The sequence below is a fragment of the Pseudochaenichthys georgianus genome, chromosome 11 (assembly GCF_902827115.2).
Source record: "Pseudochaenichthys georgianus chromosome 11, fPseGeo1.2, whole genome shotgun sequence".
Taxonomy (NCBI): Eukaryota; Metazoa; Chordata; class Actinopteri; order Perciformes; family Channichthyidae; genus Pseudochaenichthys; species Pseudochaenichthys georgianus.
The window spans coordinates 23,030,602-23,051,444 of record NC_047513.1 but is presented as its reverse complement, the minus strand read 5'-3'; the positions used below and the strand labels follow the sequence as shown (position 1 = coordinate 23,051,444).

The 20,843-nt window shown below is 39.7% G+C and overlaps 2 protein-coding genes across 3 annotated transcripts in view; both read right to left on the bottom strand.

Moving 5' to 3' along the window:
- Nucleotides 1-146: 146 nt before the first annotated feature.
- Nucleotides 147-8,457, bottom strand: asb4 (ankyrin repeat and SOCS box containing 4). 2 transcript variants are annotated; one of them, XM_034093893.2, is made up of 6 exons: nucleotides 8,087-8,457; nucleotides 3,063-3,362; nucleotides 2,732-2,974; nucleotides 2,412-2,659; nucleotides 2,157-2,270; nucleotides 147-1,738 (listed from the first exon to the last, which is right to left on the bottom strand). In XM_034093893.2, exons 1-6 carry the CDS (start codon nucleotides 8,397-8,399, stop codon nucleotides 1,550-1,552), a joined length of 1,407 nt encoding a protein of 468 aa, XP_033949784.1. In that variant the 5' UTR covers nucleotides 8,400-8,457; the 3' UTR covers nucleotides 147-1,549. The 2 variants fall into 2 exon arrangements, with proteins under 2 accessions (XP_033949784.1, XP_033949785.1); XM_034093894.2 differs by having other exon boundaries at nucleotides 2,157-2,261.
- Nucleotides 8,458-8,893: 436 nt separating this feature from the next.
- The window catches only part of LOC117454739 (neurabin-1-like), a 32,088-nt gene continuing 20,138 nt past the window's right edge, over nucleotides 8,894-20,843 (bottom strand). Inside the window, exons 8-17 of the mRNA XM_071204763.1 lie at nucleotides 19,987-20,083; nucleotides 19,066-19,198; nucleotides 17,467-17,549; nucleotides 16,415-16,556; nucleotides 16,234-16,303; nucleotides 14,776-14,824; nucleotides 12,607-12,726; nucleotides 12,386-12,409; nucleotides 11,923-12,105; nucleotides 8,894-11,518 (exon numbers count right to left, since the gene is read on the bottom strand). Of these exons, the coding sequence (XP_071060864.1) occupies nucleotides 11,336-11,518; nucleotides 11,923-12,105; nucleotides 12,386-12,409; nucleotides 12,607-12,726; nucleotides 14,776-14,824; nucleotides 16,234-16,303; nucleotides 16,415-16,556; nucleotides 17,467-17,549; nucleotides 19,066-19,198; nucleotides 19,987-20,083 (1,084 nt within the window). The 3' untranslated portion in view covers nucleotides 8,894-11,335. The remainder of the gene's footprint in view (nucleotides 11,519-11,922; nucleotides 12,106-12,385; nucleotides 12,410-12,606; nucleotides 12,727-14,775; nucleotides 14,825-16,233; nucleotides 16,304-16,414; nucleotides 16,557-17,466; nucleotides 17,550-19,065; nucleotides 19,199-19,986; nucleotides 20,084-20,843) is intronic.

Below are 20,843 nucleotides of genomic sequence, written 5' to 3'. Positions count from 1 at the left end.
TAATTGTGAAACCCTTCTCTTCTCATTATGTATAACGCTTGATTTAAGTATCTCTCTCTGCCAACATTTTACTGCTCTATCTTAGGATTCAGGCCTGACTCTTCAGTCATCCGGACAATTTTTCTGCAACATACGCAGACCATCAATCTCAATCTCAATCTTTATTTATTTATATAGCACATTTAAAACAACCTTCAGTTGACCAAAGTGCTCAGCCACACCTGTTTATGTCTATGACCTATGGACTGCAATACGTTTCTCAAAGATTACAGCACACCACAGGCACACGCACTGTCAGTCAGTGAGGTCCCTGACGTAAGTGGCATTTCATTATTTTGCATGAGAAGATATGACACTGACCTCTGGACTTGATTAGAGCATTTTTAACTGGGGACATTTGATGCAAAACACTCTCAAAGACACTCGTTTTTGACATGTTTGCAGTAAAATAAATACTATGTGTTTGTAGTGAATCATGTTGGTTTTCTCTTTGTACTGCATAGTTGAGAGATAAAAAAAGAGCTGAATTTTCTTTCTCTCATTATTATTCTGCCTTCATCTTAATTTTTTTGTCGAGGCTGCCAGATAATTTTCTCCTCTTTAACAAAAACACAATATCTCAGCAGCGCCTCTTCCTCTCCAGGCAGCAGCCTCAGTCTGTTGAGGGCTTTCATCCCATTGTAAGCTGGCTTTATCTCCCCATGGTAAATGAGTCTTAATACCAAGATAACATCGACTGAGATCCTCACACTAACAGTGGGCCCTTGTGCTCGTTACTGATGAAAGTGATAGAAGAAGCCAGGATGGAAAGCAGTTGAGTTAAGGTGGATATTGATTTCACTATTACCATGACTTTTTCTGGCTGGGTCCATACATGGCTTCAGGTGCAGTCCACTGGGAAAACAAGCACTTGTTGTGGAGTGCTTTGTCAAGTGTTTGTTCTGGATAATGGAGTATCATGAGAGCATGAGTGAGCATTAAGGATGGTTGCCGGGTAGATTGAGATGAGGCATCACTGTCCTAGAGAGACAAGTCAAACACATTGTATTTTTATACTTACATAAAACAGTGTTTACAGAAACAGACGTTGTGTGCAGGGGATGGTGTGACACAGCAGACCATAATGTTCACGTATTAGTTACTATAAATTATTGTAATTAGCACAGCGATAATCATCAGTAAAATGCTGTTGTTACAGAAAAATGTTACGTTACTCATCATTTGCAATTAGTTGTATGGCGTTCTCTGTCATGTCCTGCATCAAACCACCATATCAATTAGTTTTATAGTAAGTCATGTGATTACATTTCCACTCACGCAAACTAACTTTTCAGTACTGTCCAACACCAAAGAGGGATGTCTTATGTTCCAGACAAAAGGGAATGTTATGCAAAAATAAAAAGGACACTCTTGTTAGTGGCAGCTCCAACTAGCAGCATTTTCACTCTCCACACTCTGCAGACAGGAAGTGGATGTGTTAATCAAATTATCAGGTGGCTGACTTTCCTCAGACACAACAGGTCTTTTTTTGGAAACCATATTCTCTTCATCAGTACAGTATCCCCTCAGGTTCCAGCAGTAAATATCTCTTTATGGGAGGGGGCAGAGGCAGCTGTGCTACACCTCGCTGGCAGACCTCCCCCAGGCTGGCTCTGATGGCACATCTGGACAGATGCAGCAGGCTGCGGGGAGTGTTGCTGCAAACAGCGAACAAAGAGTCGTAGAAGTCTTTGTGACGCTGAGGAAGCAAAGAAAACCTCAGATATTGTATCCGTCCCAGTAGGAAGGTTGTTCTTATGGTAGAAAAACACAAAAATATTTGTTCTGTTAAGCAAGGGACTTTATTGTCTTGGATATGTCAGTGATGATTTAAATATATATATTTTTTTATGCATTTCTACTTTTTTGTACAGTAATACAGCAAAAAAGCATGCATTTGTCCATTAAGGCAGATACAAATTAAATATAAAATGGCTTAATATGGTGGAAAATAGCCAGGGCTAGATTGAAATCCTGATATAATCGAAAGCATAAATTTACAATTTGATGGCTGTGGGATTGAACATTTCAAAAAGCCAAACATTTCCCTGGAGAGGCACAAAATAAGAAACACTACACATGCCATTAATATTGATGTACTGAAGATATGTTTCTACCTTGTAGCAGTCATCAGGTATGGCAGCACTCCACTTGTTTGTGGGCTTTAAGCGCTCATAAGAGTTGACCATAACTTCTACGGCTTTGATGCAGTCATAGCAGGCCTGCAACACCTCCAAAAACGTAAACAACATAAATTATTTTATCATACACCACAATTATCATGCAAGGACCTCTTGTCATCAACATATAATTTGTCAAATAAACTGTATTTTATATTCTCTTCTAACATCAGTAAACCTGCTGTTGCCTACCTTGTGGAACTGTGGGGGGTAAATCCGTGCTGCGTTATGGTTGAGCAGCGCCTGGTAGCAGAGCTCAGGTATGGCCATGGGCCTGACGTCTGTCACTTTGAGGAGATACTGGATGGGGGCACAGCCGTTGATGTCCACGGCCCGTGTGTTTGCTCCGGCCTCCAGCAGCATCTGCATCAGGACGTGATCACAGTTCCAGGCGGCCTTGTGAAGGGCTGTCTTATTGTCCTCTTCTCTGAGGTTTGGATCTTGAACAGAAGGGAACTGTTGTAGTCATCTCAAAGCCTTTATAGTAGCTACATAATTGAGAAGAAACATACCTGCCTGGTTGTCCAGCAAAAGGCGACAGACAAGATGATGATCTTCACTGTAAAATTGCTCTTTAGCGTCAAAAGCCCAGAAGCACGCAGTCATCAGGGGAGTCTCCTGCAGGGAGTTGACTGAATTCACATCTGCTCCATTAGCCAGGTAGAGAGCCACCAGCTCTGGGACACCAAATCTGGCTGCTGCGTGTAAAGGTGTGTCCGCCTCATTGTTGTCGCTGGGCATGTTGACTTTTGCACCTATATGGGGGGGGAAACAAAGGTTATTTTTGTGTTTATAGATGTATTTTTACTTTTATCTCCATCTATATGCATCCGTTCCTCTGACCTTCGCAGAGGAGCAGCTTGGCACAGGCCACAGACTGGCTGGTGATGCAGTAGTGGAGCGGTGTGTGTCCGCTCAGAGACAGGCCGTTGACTTTGGCCCTGTGAGCCAATAGCAGGGCGACACAGTCAGCGTTGGAGGCCTCGCAGGCCACGTGCAGTGGCGTCTTCCCGTTGGGCTTCCGGTTGATAGCCGCACCCTCCTGAATGAGCACCAGAGCTGTTTCCACCGCATTGTACATCACACACACATGAATACCAGTCGCCCAGGACTTATCCAGTGTGTAGCCTGGCAGCCAGTAACCTGTAGAAAAATGTCAAACAATAAGAATTTAAGGTCCTGTACACTTACTTTTCTAAAACCTATACCAGTGAGTGAGAGGGTTCAACAAAAGCACTATACTTTTTGTTGAATTTAGTGAAGTGTTAGGGTTATGAGAGCAATTCTTGTAATGTTTTAGTCAGTTCATTTGAATAGCTCTATATACCCTACCTTTTGGTTGTTTAACTGATAATACCCATCATATTTTATAATCTGATATTTGGTTTTGTATTAACAGTTTACTTAACCCTTAAGTGGGTATCTATTGACCCGGTGAGGTGGTTTTCTTGAAGTATCTTTGTAATTACATTTTTTTATCATTTCATATTCCAGCAATTCCTCAAAAAACATGTTTTGGATATCATGCCATTCCAATTTTAAATTTAAATTGTATACATTTTAAGAAATTGTAGTTTTTGTACCCCAAGTTTCCATAAGTGGGTCAAAAATCACCCGCATGCATTTTCTATGGAATCCTATGGGAACCTTTGATTCTTATCACCTGTTGCTGTCAGGAATACATTCACCGTAGACCACACAGACTCACCACAAGTGACACCTCTCAGGAAGATTATTTTACACAGCAAGATCTGATACCTGCCAGCAGGGCCGGCCCTCGGCATAGGCAGTATAGGCGAATGCTAAGGGCGCATCAACCCATAGGGGGCGCCGAAAATTGAAAAAAAAAAAAAGTTAGAAATAAAAAAAATATTATTTTTTTTATTTCATAACAACACAATTTCCCGATTTTGGATCAACAAAGTACATCTTATAATCTTATACTAACAGAACTACGCCTATATTGCGTACAGCACCCATAAAAATAAAATAAATCAAACTCCCAAAAAACGTACACAGCTTCTGTGTGCTTTTATTAACATTGGAATTTACTGTGTAAGCGGCCGCGAGGGGGGGGAGAGCTTTAGAGAGCTCTCTCCTGAAAGACTGAGAGGCTCTGATAACCTCAGCTCAGTGAGGTAAAGGCACACCTTTATATGATCATTATAGTTATAAAAAAATAAGAGAACAGGTGAAAAACAGGTATAAAATACTGACAGTACAAAAAAGATGTTATTAATAAACAAGAATACAGTTTGAAAGGAGAGTGATTTGTAAAATATCCATAAAGAAAAAGAAAATCTGCTTACAGTTCTGTTTCATCTGGGTGTTGAGAGATGTATCCATAGATCTCCTAATGTTGCTCTCAAAGTGCACCAGATTGATGCTTTTAACTTCAATATAAAAAAAAAAAGTCTTCCCGGGGTGCATGCCCCCGGACCCCTAGAGGAGCCCCCCCCCACTTAAATCATGTTCAAATGGATAGGAAACTAAATGCAGTTGCACACATCTTGTGTCAATATCTTTGTTTTTGTGGTCATGCCACAACCATGCACGTGCGAATCATAGTAAAAACTAAAACTGTATGTATGTTCTTCACCAAAACCAAGTCCTCCTGCGTTGAGCCAGATGTGTTTGTGTCCGGGGAGAGGCTACAGGTGGTCTCACAGTACAAATACCTGGCGGTCTTAATTGATTCAAGACTCAATGTTAAGGCTCAGGTGAAAAAGGTTTGCAACAGGGTCAAATTCAGTCTGTTCAACTTGAGGTTTACCAGGAACTGCATGCACTCTCTCGTTCTATCTCAGATCACCTACTGCTTAACAACCTGGTCACATGCCTGTACAACCACTCTTAAACCCCTGGAATCATTATACAAACAAACACTTAAAATAGTAGATAAGAAGTCAGTTTATTCTCATCATTGCCCAATACTCACAAAATATCACTTGTTGAGCTGGAAAATGTAATGAGAAATGCAAATGCTTGCCTCATGTACAAAATAATACACGGCCTTACCTCACCTCCGCTCAGACATTTTATCACCATACGCACACCTGTAACAGGTCAACAAGAGCTGCAACAAGAGGAGACTGCGTTGTTCAATTAAGGAAGAGTTCATTCACCCAATCTTCTTTTTCTTTTAAAGCTGTGGTGGAACTCAATCCCAGTAAAGATTAGAGAACAAAACACCTGCAGTTTATTTAAATCTAATTTAAAAACATGGTTAGTGGAAAGTCAGCTCTGTCAACACTGACACAATCTGTACATGACAACGCTCTGTTTATATGCCTTGACCTGTATCTGTCTGCTTTGTGAATTTGTATTTTAGTTTAGTTTTTATGTATATGCTTGTATTTTGGTTTAGTTTTATGTTTTTATAGATGCTTGTATTTTAGTTTAGTTTTATGTTTTTATATATGCTTGTATTTTAGTTTAGTTTTTATGTTTTTATATATGCTTTTATCATAATATAAGTATCTCTGTTGAATGTTGTTTTACTAATAGTATTTACCTGTTATTTGAAGTGAAATTTTGTTTTTAGGATGACTTTTAACATCTGTCCAGGGACTACAGACGAAAAATAGCCTGTTGGCTAACTCTGGCGCAGTTACAGAAATGTCAATTAATGTGCACTGTCCCTGTCAAATAAATATAAAAAAAAAAAAAAAAGTATAATAATAATAATACATTATATTTCTATAGGGCTTTTCAAGGACTCAAAATCGCTTTACAATATAAGGGAAGGTTAGGGTGGGGGATATAGGACAATCAAACTTTATCAACCGGCATGGATTGATGAGGGTTGGGCTATGATGAGTAGACAAGAGGAGAAGGGATGAGTTTTGAAAATACTGTGAGGGTCTCAGAATAGCGGAGAGCTTTGCATCAATATGTTCAAAACGTTTTTTTTCAAAATGTAAAAGAAAAAATTAAATGTAAAATATTTCTAGTGTGAACCAAAATATAATACTAAATATTATACAAGTGATTTTTCTTAACCAAAATGACAAAAATTGCATAAAAAACACATTATTCTAATACGGGTCCTTTTTGAGCCACTTATGGAAGAGTGTAGTCACTGTGCATCTAAGGGTTAAGTTACGTCCACATAACACTATTGTTTTATTATACATTTATTGAGCTGAATAACAGACCATCTTATCTCCTATTCAGTGGCGACTGGTCATTAGGGGCAGGTAGCAGCCCCACCTAGTAATAATGATTACAACAAAATGCAAAAAATAAATTAAAAAATATATTAAATATATTTTAAGATCATGTTTAATCATCTGATTCGTCTGTACATTGCTGTTTTAGTATGTGTTCTTCTAATTAGTGTCTACAGTGTGTGCCTATTGAGCTGTTTAGAGCCATGTGGGACAAAACCTGATCCTGCCCCTCCCTCTGACTGTCTAAGTGAACGGTGACTGCAAAAACTACACTGCGCATGCTCAGAGTATTTTCCTATTTAATGTGTGTGGCAAAAAAAGAATGACCATAGGGGCAAAGTGCTGCCATCCCCACCATACGTCATCTCACATAATTCAGAGCTGATTGGCTGTAAGTACGTGTGCCGCGAAAAGTGTGGTGTGTGAAGAGGAGGAGAGAGAGCTGCAGTGAGGCGTCCTAAAACCAGGAAGTAAGCTGCGCATGGCTTCCCTCGACAAAAAAGCAATGAGATTTCTCCATAGGATTTTAGAAAATAGCTCAAAATAAGATCTGTGGGAAACGTAGCTGTTAGATAAATGTACGTTTTGTTCAGCCGGATAATATCCACATGTCTACCCTACTTTTATCATTTCGAATACAAAATCTATTGATTAGATTAGATTTATGATAGACTTTTGAAACTACAAGAAGATAAGGAGGACTTTTACAAAAAAGTAATAGAGATTTTTGTCCAGAAGGATAGGCAAATGGACTTAATCTTCAAGTCAAGGTGAGACTGCAATGTTATTGAAATGGGATCTTACTAAGAGAGAACAATTCAATATTTAAATGATACAATTACATTTTTTTGGGTATCCTTCTGTTGAACTGTCTGTTTAAAAGTAATTGAAGCATCAGACAAAAAAAGCTTTTGAAAATAATATTATATTTTGATTTAATATATTTGTAAATCTGAAGAGTCAGTGCCTCACCAGCCATGAACCTCTCTGCAGAAGCTTATATATAGACATCTGAGTTGTTTGTGCCCCACCACTTTTGTACATATAGAAACGCCACTGCTCCTATTACCAGTTGCTTCCTGTTTAAAGCATAAACATTGTGCCCTCAGTGACCCATACAAAATAAAAACGTGCTGCAAAGATAAACTGTGTTCCTTAACATGTTTTTGAAGGCATTATTTCACACAACATATTTCTTTTTGGGATGTTTCCTATGTGCTTTTTAATTGTTGAACAGTTAGCCATCAATGTTTAAAGTCATAGGGGAATACTTTTTTTTTTAAAAGGGCTAAATATAGAACAACAGTGACTATAAATGTTGTGACTGACTGTAGAGTTATATTTCATACAGCTGTGTTGTTATATTTCTGTATGGTTATTCCCAGTATCCCGCATATCATAATTCACCGACATTGTTTCTTGTCATATCCAGCTTTAGGGTCCATGGGGGTTTAGCAACACCTAGTGGTTAACTACAAAACAACTCCCTTAACTATAATATTCAGTGTTTACAATCTATTTTCCTTTTCTAATGCTTTATGAAAGCACGTAAACTTTCATAATCATAATTATGTAAACTCGTCCAATTCATGACCCTTAAACTTCATTTGGTAGGCTATAGCAAACACTATGATGTTTATCCCCATGCATTGTTTTGCTGCAGGTGAAATGTATCAATCTTTGTTTTGTGCGTACCTTGCTTGTATGAGGCCAGCAGCATGCTTGGGTCATCCACCTCAAGAACGGTGTCAATCTCTAGTTCCCCAGTGTGAAGAATCTTCATGACCTCCAGGGAATCGTTGGCCTGCAGAGCGTCAAGGAACTGCCGCTTCAGTTGTTTGACAGCCAGTTGTCTTGGACTGAACTCCTCCATGAGCTCCTTGAAAGAGGGGCCTCGCTGCTCGTGACGCCCAACTAAACCCACCCACTCACACACTAACGTTCGCCACACAGCATGCAGAAGATTGGAAATCAACACACAAATGGTGATAAGGACGGTACCAATCATACACACAGTGAAAAGCCTCCATAAGCCCCCCAACAGAAATGGAGTTGTAAGAAGAGGGGTAAGAAGTGACAGGGGGGGGGGGGGGGGGGAGCTGTCAGTGAGAGAAAAATAGCCCTGGAGTAAAAACAGGCTGAATATAAATAGAAAGGAGAGAGGGTGGGACTGGAGGCTTGTGGTTGACCTCAGTACAGCCAGACCACTGAGAGAAAGGGAGTGAATGGTCACATGGTCAAAATAATAGGCCTTGTAAACACAGCATGTCTATGGCAAAGGTCTTGGTATGTTCTTATTTTCTATCTAAATAGGACTATCAGGTTTATCATAAGATATTCTAAATGAATGAGAATGAAAACTGAATCCTCATTAATAGTTATATTGTGAATTGTATCACCTTGGACACACATTTCTGTAAAGCTAACAAATGACCTCTAAAACTATGTTGAAGTCAGACAAATGGTGGGAAAAAAAGAAACAAAAGCAGACAGTGACCGCACATTTTATTCAGTGTGACAGCTAGCTGCCCTTTCAAACTTTTCAGAATGCGGAAAAGAGAGCAAGGGAATGACAAAAAAGGAGGAGAACAAGCACAGCTTTTTAAAAGAATCAAAGCAATGGCTAGCAGTTTGTAGTGATGATCTTTTGCTCTCTACGTCGTACATGAAAGAAAAACCCTTCAGGACATGACTCAAACGCCTGCCAGGAGCACCAGGGTCTCATCCACACGTTGGTTTCGTCATGCGGAGGCAAGCTCAGGCAAGCAAATAGAAAAGATCTGGTCACTTTATGGCCTCAGGTGTGACCTCCAAGCCTCCTCAGCCCTCAGACAAAAACGGACACGATAGAAAACAAGGCTTTAGGATTCTTACAGCGTATTGCTCTCAGTGTTTTACTATACATACAAAAGAATCAAAAGAGTGCAGCCAGCGGACTGACCTGACAGGGGAGGTTTTGGGGGGTATTCACAGAAACAGTTCAGGTGTTACAAAATATCCCATAAGAATACAACATGAACAGTTTATTGGAGTTGTACTGGAGCAGCACTATGGTTGTATTAAAGGAAAACCACAAGCACAATGAGGGAGCATTACTGCGTTTTCTTCTCGCTTTGCACTTTCAAATTTATAATCCTTCATTTCATAACAACCATTTTAATCTAAAATCACTTTTTAATGAGCAGGTTTACTTATATTTTGGCAATAGGAAGTAATCATACAATTCTGGATAAATCATTTTTAGGTGTTAATAGTACTCTTATTTTCATATAAGCTATCATAAACAGTAGTCAGTTGCTTCATTAAATACAGAAATAAATAAATAATAACATGAATAGATCAGTGATTCCTGTGGCATTGCATCTGTAACCCAGATTCTTCTTCTTATTTTAACTGATTTACAGTACACCAGGCAGGGTCCTTGAGACAAAGAGGGAATCATAACCAAAGCTGCCTTTGATAAGGTCACGGTGACTCTGATGTCTCTGTATTTACTGTAAATCTACGGAATGATTCTCGGGAATGCTCAAGAAGTAACACAGGGAGCATGTCTCGTAATCCTAAAACAATAATTGCATAAAATACAAAATAATTTCAAAAGGTTTATCTTTTTTTATCTAACAAGTAAGTCAAAAGTCTTATTGAACCAGTTTTACAGGTAAGTTCAAAGTATATTGCATCTAACAGTTGCAAATTCCAGTGTAATATCAGTAGTATCAGGTGCATCCTGCATCTGTCCTGCATCACAGAGATGACTCGTCTAAATGGCAGCATTCCCTAATAATATTCAGAATATTCCAAAGTGTTTTGCATGGTTAACTGTACATTTTCATGAAAAAAAAATGTTAGAAATGTTAACTGTATGCGTTTCTATACTCGCACAGAAGCGGGTAGTGTTCATAAAAATTCAACTTCTCTAGAATTTCTAAAGGCAGCGGCGGGGAATAACTTTGTTATTGAGAGAGAATATAAAAAGAGGTCAAAAGCAGGTTACAAGCGGTGTCAAAGCCACATTATGCATATAAGCAGGAAGTTCCATTTAACATTTTTTTTGTTTTTCTGGTACAGGTTTGGTAAGTTACACATGTTATCATTACATTGTACCTGAAGTATCCATTAGAACCAGTTCAATATGTCCTCTTCATCAATCATACCGTGTGAACCGCTTTCTATGGTACATGTATACTGTAAGCAGCATTGGACAAGCCAGTGCAGAGGTTACATTTACAGTGTTTGCACTTCCAGTGTTCTTGCAATTATCAGGAGAGTTATTTCTCTCAATGAAAGTTGCTTCAGCTCCTGTAGGAAAGTTCCAGTGTTGCCTCCTTCAGTAGTGAAAGTAAGCAGCGTGGGGACACCCAGTGGTGGGAGATAAGTACTGCCTCATGTATTCCACCACACAGGCCCGACCTGTATGTGCTTCGGCGAATCAAAAGAGCGATTTCACCGATTCTGAACAGGATATACATAAGTCTATCAAAATGGCACATGAGACATATCTGTATTTATCACTGTACATGGATGTAATATCTACGGGTGCTGTGATGGGTAATGTAGACGGCTCTGACGATGATATAGAATGAGATTAACTCCACAGACTTACTCTGCATATGAATAAATAAACCTAATTTACAGCAATTAAAAGCAAATAAATAGAGTAAAATCTTAAATGGCTAAAAACACAGGATGGGTGTAAAATGAGGCAAATTAACGGGGCAGGATCTTTTTTTATCCAACTGCTCATTTTGGTTTGATCCTCTTGGTGAAAAAGTCACTTAACAATCTCCGACAGTTGGGTTTGTAGCTTAACCACTGAGAACTATTGAACTACTGAGCAGGTGTCCCTCAGGGTTCATGTGTGGGGCCTACTGACGTTCTGTTCCTCGAGATGCTACGACGTGGTGTGGTGCTACAGTAACGCGGCAGGTGATCCAACAATTCACTTCACTCTGCCGCACTTTCTTTGCGCTCCTCTTTCTGCTGCTCCTCCAACTCTCTCTTCCGTAGCTTCTCGCGTTGTTTCTCCACTTTCTCTCTGTTCCTCTTGGCCTTCTCCATCAGAAGTTTAAGGTCTTTGATCTTTTTCTTGATCAGGGCACGGTCCTGGGAAGAAGTGACTCCAAGGGCCTGAAACAAATAAATATGCATAAGTATGTACGCATTTATGCATATGTACTTATATTTGTATTAATTGTACAACATCGCCAAAGATAAACTACTAGGAAGAGAAAAAATATACTACTAAACCCTGAGGAAAATCTAGGGCTGAAGCGTCATCATTTAAAGCGCTAATTACATATTTACAAACGCTGAAAACTGTATTTTCCTTTATACTTTGAAGGCATTTAAGTTGACCATTGCGTGCATTTTGTTTTTTAATATAATTTTATAGTTGAATAACATGTCACATGTCTCTTTAGGACAAACTATGTTTCTGAACTCACCGAACATATTTTTGGAATAGCTACAGTACACTGCTATTTGCTGTTCACATTGGCTGTACTATGTTTGTATAACCACCTTTAACATACCTTAAGCTCAGGACTCTCCAGCTGCAGCAGCTGCTCTCCATCAATGTTTTTGGCAGTGAATTCTGGGATGTGTTGTTCCAAGTTGAGGCCCATGAGCCAGCGGGCCACTTGCTGGGGGGTCCACTCTGTGATGCTGCTGTTCTGCCACTGATACTGCTTCGAAAACTGTGCCTCGTCCAGGATCTGAACAGCAAGAGAGACGGACAGGAACAGAGAGGAAAAAGCATCTGTTTACATTTCTAACATGCAGGATTGAACTATGAACAGTGTCTCTTTTTCACAGTGGTAATTTATAATGAGTTCAGAAGAAAGGAACATCCCAACAAGCAACTATTTTCTTTAGCAACATACTGTATTACTCTTTGAGAAACACCATGAATGAAGTGTGGGTATGAAAAACAGACACATGTCATACACTGAACAGACACATGAACACAAGAATGCAGTAAAGCACAGGTCTCACCTCATCATCTATCATATCCAGACTCTGAATGTGGCAGCATTAAAAACAACAGAGATATCGGGTTTTAAACATTGGTATAAAAGTATGGCTTGAACTACAGCAATCAACTTTGATGTGGTTGAATGAAGCTCAGGTAAATGATTTGTTTAAACATTTTTGATATTGCATTGCATCACCTTCCACAACCTTCAATAAAAAAGAAAAGATTTGAGTATGTGTACCTCATCTGAGGAGAGCATCAGTGTGTGTGAGCGTCCCGACATCTTGGCTTCACTCAGCAGGCCGCTGATCTCCACTGAGCTGCTGCTGCTGGCGCTCAGATCATCATTCAGAGCGGGGCCCTGAGAAATCAACAACACACTCATAAGACTCGTGAGCCAACTGGCACTGAGGCTGAATTTAGTTGATTAGAGGGAGTGTTTCTCTATTTCTATTTCTTAAAGAGTGGAAGAGGAGGGAGTGAATCAGGAGCAAGAAGACATTTCCTCTGAGCAGAAAGATTGATGTGTTTCTTCCTAATATTTGACATTCCATAAATTATAAAGACAATGGAAGTACATTAGACTAATGCATCTAAGCAGTTTGAAAGACCCTGAGATGTTATGCAGACATCTCATTTTAAGATATTCCATCAACTGTGAATGTGATAGTGTTTTGTCCTGCGTCCTTGTGAGTGTGCCAGAGTGTGGACATTTGTTGAATTACAGGACAGTATTATGATTGTGCTAAAACACGCAGCGACAAGCTGCTGCTGAGAAATATGGACAATTGAGAGGAGAAAAAGTTAATACATAAGTTTGTTTTACAGAGAAAGGGCTTTTTCTCTCCTGGAATGTAACGGTTTATCTTTTTGCAACAATATATTGAGATCAGATTTTGAGTCTAAAGTCTAAAGCAGTGGTCACCATCCTTTTTAAGCCCAAGATCACCGACCTTGTGTCTCTGTGTCTCTCTCTCTCTCTCTCTCTCTCTCTCTCTCTCTCTCTCTCTCTCTCTCTCTCTCCCCGGCCGTCCTCTCTTGTGTCATGATGAGGTTCACGCATAGGGTTCACGTAAAGCACGGTTAATGTATATTAACAAATATACGTCAATCAAGTGGCACCTGCTAACGGGGTGGTGGATGATAGGTCTAAAGCAGGGGTTCTCAAAGTTTTGATGAGTGAGGGCTAATTTAGGTACCCAATATTGGATTGAGGGCCGCCCAAGAAAAAACGGAATCCTAAAATAATTCCAAAACAAATCCTTTCTTTATTGTACTAACCAATTACCGCAACTCGCGAGATGCCTAGTTGCCATGCAACCAGTAGTCTCGCAAACTTTACACAAGCTGTCATTCATAATTTAGGAATGACAACCCAGGGGGCGCAGTTTTACCATTCTTAAATTCCATTCTAATTCTTACTAGATACGACCATGGAGGATTAAAATATAACGCATGCATTTCAGCGTGTCACATTAACTATCGCGGGCCGCCAGAAACATTTCCGAGGGCCGCCATTGGCCCGCGGGCCGCACTTTGAGAACCCCTGGTCTAAAGCTTCTTACATTCAGCTAAAACTGTAGCTTTATGGAGTTCTCTGAATATCAGTACTGTCTGAGGTGAAAGCGAAACTAATCCTCCAGGTTCAGACCTTTAGCTCTCCGGGCTGAATCCTCACTTAAAAGCTCCACATAACTACTAATGCGAAAACATTCTGCATTGATGTATCCATATCAAGCTCAGAGCATGTCCTTGGAGAGAGAAATGGATTTGGTTAGTGCAGTATCAAAAAATAATCTCCGTTTGAATCCTTGGGTAACCACATGTGATATTACACAGGATTAGAAACTGTTTTCATGCAAGTTCCGGCAACGGATGTCCATGTTAATGACTTTAATCTTATTGCATCAGTAGGACTGATTGATTGAAGATGAGTTATGAAACAAATTATTTGTAAGGGCAACACTAGGAAACTGATTTTAATACTTCAAAATAGACCATTCAGAAGATTGTTATGTCGCGAAAGTCATTGATTATTAGAAATATTTAGGATTATTCAGTGATTATCTTGCTATTAACAATGAAATCAAGTATTTTTGCATAGCATTAATTCCCTTTATTATCTAATTTAACCCTGTTTACCTGTACCAACTCATTTCCCTTTCAGTGGATTGAGGTACAATTAAGGAAAACACAAAATAATACAATACCAAGTAATATGAATAGGAGAAGAAGTGGGGCCATGTAAGGTAGTTCTGTCCAACAGAAATAACACAACACATCAAAGCTAAATGTCATAGCATAAAAACTCCAAACTTATTGTATGTAAATATATATAGTTATATTAAAGGACAGTATCTGTGAAGTGAATCATTATTTGCCAAATGTGAAATAACCAAACCTCATGTACCTTAGCCGTGAGTTTTTCTGGACTGTCCTCTGCTGACGGCTCTGTGGAGCTGAGAGGGATCAAATAAAAGTGAGTCAAGATGATTACTGTACCACACATTCATTAAGAGTTTCTGGAGCTGGACTCATTGAGGTGAGATAGAACAAAACATATCCAGATGTTCTGCTCGTCATTGACCCACAATATGTAATTTAATGCCAGGACCACAAAGAAAACAGTAGAACTCTGATGGTGTTATTATTGACCTGTTCAGGTGATGCTCTGGGATCTTTGTCGTAATAGTAAATCATATACAGTTTACAGTTAGCAAACTAGCAATGTAGTATTAAGTACCATATCAAAACTTAATTCCTTCTTCACTCTTAAAGAATATGTCATTTTCAACAGTCACACATATTTCCAGTACGAAGTCAATTTAGTTTCTTATAACACTTTAATTAAAAACTAGAAATGTAATTAGAAAGTTAATTATTTTGGTTAATAATGGTTGTAATTATTTCATACATTTTTTAGTTTTATTATCCCATCAATGGTAGCTTTCTCATCATATCCTTTCCTTTTAAATAATTGATCAATTTCGCAATCAAGATATTGCTTCACAACAGTATGAAGTTCTTTATTAGGGATGTAACGATACCAAAAACTCACGGTACGATAATATCGCGATAAAAAGTCCACGGTACGATATTTATCGCAATATTGAAAAAAAAAGAAAACAAATGTGAATTTTCTTTCTTTATTAAATAATAAATCTGATTTGTACAGCATTTTAGTAGGATAGTAGTATTTTAAAGTGTCAACAATATAATAATCAGACCCGGCAATAGAATAAATCAAGTTTCACTTTAGTTTTTCAAGTAACTCAACTCTAACTCACTAACTCACTCACTCAGCATTATCAAGGTTATCTTTTAGGAATATGAGCATGTCCACATTTTGAGGTAGAAGCTGGGATGTTTGGGTGTTTACAATATCCCCTGCTGTGGAAAAAACTCTCTTGCTTGGCACTGATGTTGCTGGGACAGAGAGATATGCTTTGGCCATAGGTGACAGCAGTGGGTAAAACTGTGCATTGTCTCTCCACCACTGGAGAGACAAGAAATGTTTTTATGTTCATGTTGTAACCTACTTTCTGCCATGTTGGACAGGTCTCCCTTGAAAAAGAGATTGATGATCTCAATGGGACCATCTGGTTAAATAAAGTTTTTCTTTTTAAAAATAATAAAAAAATAATATTTCATTTTTTTTTTTAAATCGCGGTAGATTTTGTCAGTCTCACGACGGTATTGAGACATTTATTTACCGCAATATCGCGATACTATATATGCTTTATTGGGATAAACAAGGAATGTTGGCCCTAAATAATCGTGAAAAATGAATCAGCTGTTTGCTATTGAATCAGTTAAATGGTATGTGATAAAAAAATGGCCTAAACAATTCTGCTGTGTGTCCTCTTACCCAGGATCTGTTGCTTGTCTGTTTTCATCCACACCGTGCGAGGGGCTTTCCATGGCAGGAGACTGAGAACCTGCGATCACAAACATCCCTCATTGAGATCACAAATGAGATATATTACAGATGTTTTTCGGACTATTCAATCTTTTATTATGGGATGACGTAAGGATTCAGGAGCACTGACCTGCAGTGGACGGATGGTGCAGTGTTCGTCTGGGGGAGCTCTCTGCGCTGCCAGGGGCTCTGAGGACCCCTCCATCATAAGAAGCCACACTACGAATCGAACCAGATCGACTGTGGGCGGGACTGCCATGCCCCTCTGAGACCTGGAGACAGACGTAAAGGGAAGAAAGAGAAATAAAGATGAAGCAAATGGAGGAAAAGGGAGGGGGAAATCATGTGATATGAGGGCAGATGAGGAAAGAGAGAAAAGGTTGGAATTGAAAATCAATGAAAATACTGAAAGAGAGCTCAGAAGAGGTCACAAAAACAGGAAGAAAAAAGTGCAATCAAATGAAAAGTGTTCCGAACATCCGAAGCTGCAGACTAATCTGAAAGAAGTCACTTGACATACTTTCACCATTTCTAATTCATCGCCCTGGTTTCCCCTGGAAGCCTCACACTGCCTGCCAAGTCTGATCTGAAGATGTTCATCCAATCTGAACTCATCGCTGCTCTTGCTGAGTTAAGTTAGCCTTTCATCCAGAAGGAGACAGTGGCTGTTATAATCGCACAGGGAGAGACGAGGAGTTGTGACAGCGCCACAGACTCAGTTAGCGCTGCAGAGCAACACGTAGCAATTAATCTATTAGAGGAGCACAGCGGAATGGACAGGGGGAAAACACACGAAAAGATGCTAGCTAATGAACACACACACACGCACGCACGCACAATTACGAGTAGTAATTATTTATTAATTTCACTTACCATTTAAAATACTGCACATTTGTAACTTTAAGTAATATGCCATAATTGTATTATACCTAATTATGAGTATATTTGTATTCATAGCAACATTTATTTTTAAATGTTATATGGTTTTTAAAGTAGTTAAAAATAAATACGTGTACAACTTTATTCCTCTCTGCACCATTATACACCAAATCAAATGTGTGTGTAAACCTTGGCAATAAACCTGATTCTAAAACACACACTGGTTGATATTGTAAAATCAATTAGAAATCTGTTTGCCACTGAAAAAGGAAAATGTGCAGGTGTGTGTGTTTTGAAACCAACCTCTCCTTCAGTGGAGCTGATGCTGTCTCGGACTCTCAGGCTCTTCTTCTTGCTGGGTGAGTACAGGGGGCCCTCCCTGGGGTCTAGAGTCACACACACAAAGGAAAGAGAGAGTCAAACCAACTGTGATTTAACTTGACATCATAAAAAGAACACACTGTCTGATCCATTTGTTCACCAGAAGCCTTTGTCCTTTAATTATGTGCCTTTCTTTCTTCTGTTGCCTTATTAAGAATTACTCAATTTAGCCTGGCTGAATTAGTCTATTAAAAATACATCAATGCAGTAAGAATATCAAGTCCTCCCTCAAAAGTAACACCAATAATTAGGCAGGCAATTATCATTTTTCTGCTCATTTCCCGAGTGCACAGGGAGACGCTGTCAGGAGACAAACACTGAAATCATTTCATCAGCTTCTGTCTTCTCCTCCCACACGTTCACTCTCTCCTTTACATCCTGTTCCAGCAGTCTCCCCCCCCCTTGTTAATATTGCATAATGGGATGCGTCACTCGGATTAGCGCAGATCCAATCACTCTTTTATCCCGTCTGCACTGTACAGTAGCAGATATAGTCTGTGCACACTCCAATCTGACAGATGCGCCCGCTGAAATGAAGTCGGCGGAGCTTTAAAAGACTTGAGGAGAGCAAAACCAGACAGATGCGCTCAAAGGGATTACAAGTTTGTTTTTGTTTGCAGAGGTGAAACTAGGGTCGGAGGTGAAGCGTGTGTGAAGTTCAAAGCAGAGGAGGAGGATGTGTGTGTAGGAAATCCAAGCATCAGTGTGTGTGTGTGTGTGTGTGTGTGTGTGTGTGTGTGTGCGTGTGTGTGTTTGTATTGTATTACATTTGTGTTTCTGAGCCACACAAGACGCTGATCTTTTTAAAATGTCCTTCAGAGGGCAAGAAAGTCAATAAACTGCAGGGGCTGAAAAAAGGGTAATCATAATGCTGATGGGATACGTCTTGGTACTTAGTCAATTATTGTATGCAACTGGGAAGTTTATTTAAGATTGTATCAAAACTATATAGAGATGTTCAGGTGATCTATTTATCTCCTATTTGACCGGTCACTAAATGTATTAATCCATTTAGACCTTCTCCTAGCCATGGTTAGAAAACAACCTACTAAAACATGAGGATTTTCTGAAATATCTACCAAAGTATTCACTGACACCTATACTTCTTAGTCTCTGAAGCAGATAGAAACATGAAATACAAATAACTGAGAGCCTAAATAAATAGTTCTGCATGTTAGGAAACATCAATTGTCTATCTAGCTAAGAGATATATGGGAACATCTCACAGGTTTGGCCGTTCAATAGGAAACTAGAGCCAGGAGACTGTTAACTTTGCTTAGCATACATTTAGGGAACAGTGGGAAGCAGCTCGCATTACTTTGTTGATATGTTGTGAAAAATCAACCTGCCAGCACCTCTAAGCTCAATAAATAACATGTTTAATTTGTGTTATGACAGGTAGGAGCGTAGTATTGATCTTTTTACCTAATTCTCACTCTGAACAGTTCCCCAAACTATTAATTTAAATCAATATAATAATAATGCTCCTGGCAGTGAGTAGGGGTCCCCTCCCATACTCACCTCTGGCTGCTGCCGCTCTGTTGGGGCTGCTCTGCTCAGCGCCGAGTCTCTCAGCACTGTTGCTGTTGTTGTTGTTCACCTGGATGCCGTTCTGCTTCATCAGCTGCATTAGCTCCGACTCTAATGTTACAATCTGCGGAGGGAGAGTAACCGATCAATGTTACTCAATCGTAGGCACTTACCTGGAGAAATAGCTGCTTTGAAGCATTGATATAAAATTACTACATGACAAGGGTTTATCATATTATTTATCTTTGATTCCATTGTTTGTGTGGTGTACTTGGAAAGCACCAGCTAAGTAACGTATCAGTTTAGTTAAAGCATTAGCCTGCTATCTTGCTGTTGGATTAAATTATAGATTATACTGTTTTCCACTACTCGTGCTTGTGCCCAGTTGACCACTCACCCTTCACAATGCAGTGCCACAGAAGAATTAATGCTCACTGTGCAGAATAATAGCCGGGGACAGTTAGGTTGACTGCCCATTCCACTGAGGGGCATGGCCTGAGCAGAAAACACCACAACTGTCATGTCTTAAGACTAGAAAAGCAGAACATCTATACAGAGTTCGACAATGGAAACAAGTGCAGGCCCCTGGACACAGAGTACACCTGCTGTTACTGTCCAAGGAGGTGAAAACCTATGTTATGTTTACAAAGCCTTGCAGAAAGAAATCAGAAGTGGGGGAGTGCTGTTAATAATGTTTTTGATTACTAGATGTATGTAACACATCTACAGCCTATTGTAGCCTGTATGTGCCAGGCAGACAGGAGAAGTGCAGCATTCATTATACTATTTTTGCTTCAAGGACATTTTTGGCAAACAAACAGTCATTTTGCACACACATACAGAACAACTTAAACACGGAGAGGCTTACAGGAAAAGATGGATGTGAGAGATAAACAAGAAGCTCTGGTTTACCCTGACTTGCAGTCCCTGGATCTCTGCCAGGTGAGATTTCTCAGCCTCCTCCAGCCGCCTCCTCTCCCCATCCTCCTTCTGGATAAACTCCACCTCTCTGGAGAGAAGAGAGGGAGGGGAGTTCGTAATGTGGTGAGTAGGTGTATGCCCACTCAGGGAAACAAGACCTATGTGTGTGTGTGTGTGTGTGTGTGTGTGTGTGTGTGTGTGTGCACATATCTACAGCTAGAAAACACACATTCATGTCCATCTTAGGAAATAATCAATTCCACCATTTCCTCTTGCCTGCTTTGCCCTCTGCATCTCAGTCCTCTGCTACAGATCAGCAGGGAGAGTTTGTTTCACCATTTAGCTTCCAGTTGGCCTGCAGGGCCACAGCCAATTAGAGGCCGTCAGAATGGAGCTGAGCTGGAGAGGTTGTGATGGGACTGACCAAAGACATCAACGCACTGAAAAGCAGGGGAGCTGCGCTGCATGAGAATAGGAGACTCGGCTCTTACTGTTGAAATTGGATAAGACTTTGGCTATAAAAAGAGCTGCTCTGCCTTACAGATGGAAATGCTGCAGATAATTTTCTTTCAGCTCATTGAAGCAAAGGAAGCTGTGAAAAGGAATAATGAAGGAATTCATTCGAGATGATTTATTTCAGCGAATGTTTAATGGCAGGATTTGTGAAAGGATCTCCTGCTAAGAAGTGAAGGAGGTATTTTACCTAAGTCATTTAGAGCTGTCTTTCTTTGCAAGTACACAGTTGGTTCGAGTTGGGATGACATTTAAAATGTGTTTTCCTCTCTTTAAGATCAAATCTCCGGAAATGTTGGCTATGGCTATTGTCTATTAACAATTCACCAAAATAC